The 2,825-nt window shown below is 39.9% G+C and overlaps 1 protein-coding gene across 2 annotated transcripts in view; it reads left to right on the top strand.

The window, feature by feature from the left end:
* Positions 1–2,825, top strand: part of Galc (galactosylceramidase) — a 61,018-nt gene that overhangs the window by 31,209 nt on the left and 26,984 nt on the right. For both annotated transcript variants that reach the window (XM_021179239.1, XM_021179238.2), the window contains one exon: positions 230–385. In XM_021179239.1, coding sequence (XP_021034898.1) covers positions 230–385 — 156 coding nt within the window. The remainder of the gene's footprint in view (positions 1–229; positions 386–2,825) is intronic.

The following is a 2,825-nucleotide window of genomic DNA, read 5'->3' as shown; positions in this document are numbered from 1 at the left end:
TCTTCTTCTTCTTCTTCTTCTTCTTCTTCTTCTTCTTCTTCTTCTTCTTCTTCTTCTTCTTCTTCCTCCTCCTCCTCCTCCTCCCCCCCTCCTCCTCCTCCTCTTCCTCCTCCTTCTTTCTTCTTCTTCTTACAGCAAACCTGGGCAAAGAGTTGTATTTGAGTTCACCCATCTACTTCATGGAAGTGTGGGGCTTCTGACTTCTCTCCTTTTGTACCCTTTCTCTTAGAGCTCACTATCCTGGAACCTACACAGTGTGGAATGCAAAGATGTCAGGGAAGAAGCTTTGGTCATCTGAAGATTTTAGCACTATCAACAGTAATGTTGGCGCAGGCTGTTGGGGTCGCATATTGAACCAGAATTACATCAATGGCAATATGACCTCGTAAGTTATTTTTCAATCTTTTGGGGGCATTTATTATAACGAATTTTAGAAAACACAGTAATGAGAAAAAAATGAATCACTATAATCTTAAATTCTAGATTCAATTGTTGTAAACATATGGTTTATTGACTTATTCTACATATGCCTAATATTTGTTGCATCTATACCTCCTTTTCTGTGTTTGAGAAGAGTGTGTATTAAGTAAAGTTGTGTCTGTTGGGGTACAGTGTACTCAGGCAGTATGATGTTTTTGATAATTTACATATATTTTAAATTACTTTGTCATATTATGCCATCATATTTTAATATTTGCCTCTAAAACGTAAGAATATTTCCTCATGTGCTCATATCATTTTCATAAATATGAGCATATAAAATATTTCTAATTATCATCCTTCATTCATATTTTTTAAATGTCATTTGTAATGAAAGATATAGCACATCTCTGTGCATTGCATTTAGCAGTTTTGGTCCCAGAATCTTTTTAAATGTAGAATTGTTACCTACCCTTCTTTCATAACTACCTTTAAAATAAACCAAAAATCAAAAACCAAACAAACAAACACAAAAACCAGGGCTGTAGCCTTTATTGGGGCCGACTTCCACTCTGTCTGTCCAGCTCCTTTAACTTTATCCAACTCTTCACAAAAGAAAGTTAACAAAGAACAACAGAGACCCTTTTGTTGTTAAAAGGGATTCTCCCTAAATTCTTTGATGACAGCTTAGAGAGTAATTAGATGCAAAATTTGCCTTATAATTTTGAGTCTAATAAAAACAAGCCAGTGTGGTGGCTTGTTTGGCTGGAGAGACGGCTCAGTGGTTAAGAACACTGACTACTCTTCCAGAGGTCCTGAGTTCAATTCCCAGCAACCACATGGTGGCTCACAACCATCTGTAATAGGATCCGATACCCTCTTCTGGTCTGTCTGAAGACAGCTACAGAGTACTCACATAAAATAAATAAATTAGTAAATAAATAAATCCAAAAAAAAAAAAAAAAGCTGGGCGTGGTGGTGCACACCTTTGATCCCAGCACTTAGAGGCAGAGGCAAGCAGATTTCTGAGTTCGAAGCCAGCCTGGTCTACAAAGTGAGTTCCAGGACAGCCAGGGCTATACAGAGAAACCTTGTCTCGAAAACAAACAAACAAACAAAAAAAGATAATGCAAGTTCATTTCAGACAATTGAGAAAATGAAGATATGTACAAAGAGTGAGACAAAGCTGTCCATAATCTTTCCATTTTGAAACAATGGTCCTTAAAACATTCTCCTGTTTTTATATACTTTTAAATATGAAATTGACACCTTAGCATATGGTCTGTTGAGTAAGTTGCTTTTTATTTAACAGGGTGTTATGATTTTTTTCTCTCATTTTAAGTATATGTTTACTTCATACCTTTTCCCTTGTTTTCTGTTGGTTTGTTTGTTGGTTTGTTCCGAGGCAGGGTACCACATCCAGATCCTATCAGACGTCCATATCCTGTCCCATAAAGAAGTACTTCCTAACTTGGCCTAACTGTTGTAAGAAGTCCTGCGGTGCTTGTCATACTGATGTGTAGGCAGCTGCTCACACTGCCAGGGGCCTGGAGCTTGTACATCTGCTCAGTACTCATGCCGACTCTGATGATGCCCAAGTTTGGGGAACTCCAGGGTACAGAGTAGAGAATGCCATGCATGTGTGACACAGATCTCTTATGATGTCCGCTGCTTGTGTGTCGCTCTGTGTGTTTAATCAGCATTATTATTTTCACTTTACAATAAGGTAATGAGAAGGGTGCCAGATTTTCTAAGAGTGCCAGAGTAGCTTTGTGTGTTGGGAGGAAATTTGGTTCAGGGAGGTGAAAAATCTCTGGGTGAGTGCTCTTTGTTTTCAGCTGAAGGGAAAACAGCCAGATATAAAAACTTAGGTTCTTATGGCTGCATTTTCTGAAAGCTGTAGAGCCCCGACTCAACTCTGCTCCTGGAGCTCAGTATGTGTGTAAATTGTCAGTGTCTCTCAGCTGAAAAGAGGCCTAAAGCCAGAGCAGCAAGCTCAGCTAGTTAGTACTTCGGCAGAAGCAGAAATCAGAGGCTAGAGTTGCATCAATGTGTTTCATCCTCCCAGGCACGCACTGACTCAAAACAGGCATCATCCTGTTTGCACAGGTGAGGGAGCAGGGTCAGGGGAAGGTAGCTCGCAGGGTCTTGATGTGAACCCAGACAGTCTGACTCCAAGAGTTCCCATCTTAAAACTGCAGCAGTCCCAAGTCAAGTTCATTAACTCTGTGTGAAATTGGGGCATTTGGAGAGCTGTCAGAGGGAGAACAGTTACAGAAATAGCTTGTACTTGTCCTTGTTTCAAATCTTTGACAGGTCAGGATGATTCATCTTCTGACTTTATCACTGTTTAACAGAATTCTGGTGTGTGTGTGTGTGTGTGTGTGTGTGTGTGTGTGTGTGTG

This window comes from Mus caroli, chromosome 12 (genome assembly GCF_900094665.2).
Source record: "Mus caroli chromosome 12, CAROLI_EIJ_v1.1, whole genome shotgun sequence".
In the NCBI taxonomy this organism is placed as follows: Eukaryota; Metazoa; Chordata; class Mammalia; order Rodentia; family Muridae; genus Mus; species Mus caroli.
The sequence above is the reverse complement of the archived record's forward strand: the minus strand, read 5'-3'. Positions and strand labels throughout refer to the sequence as shown.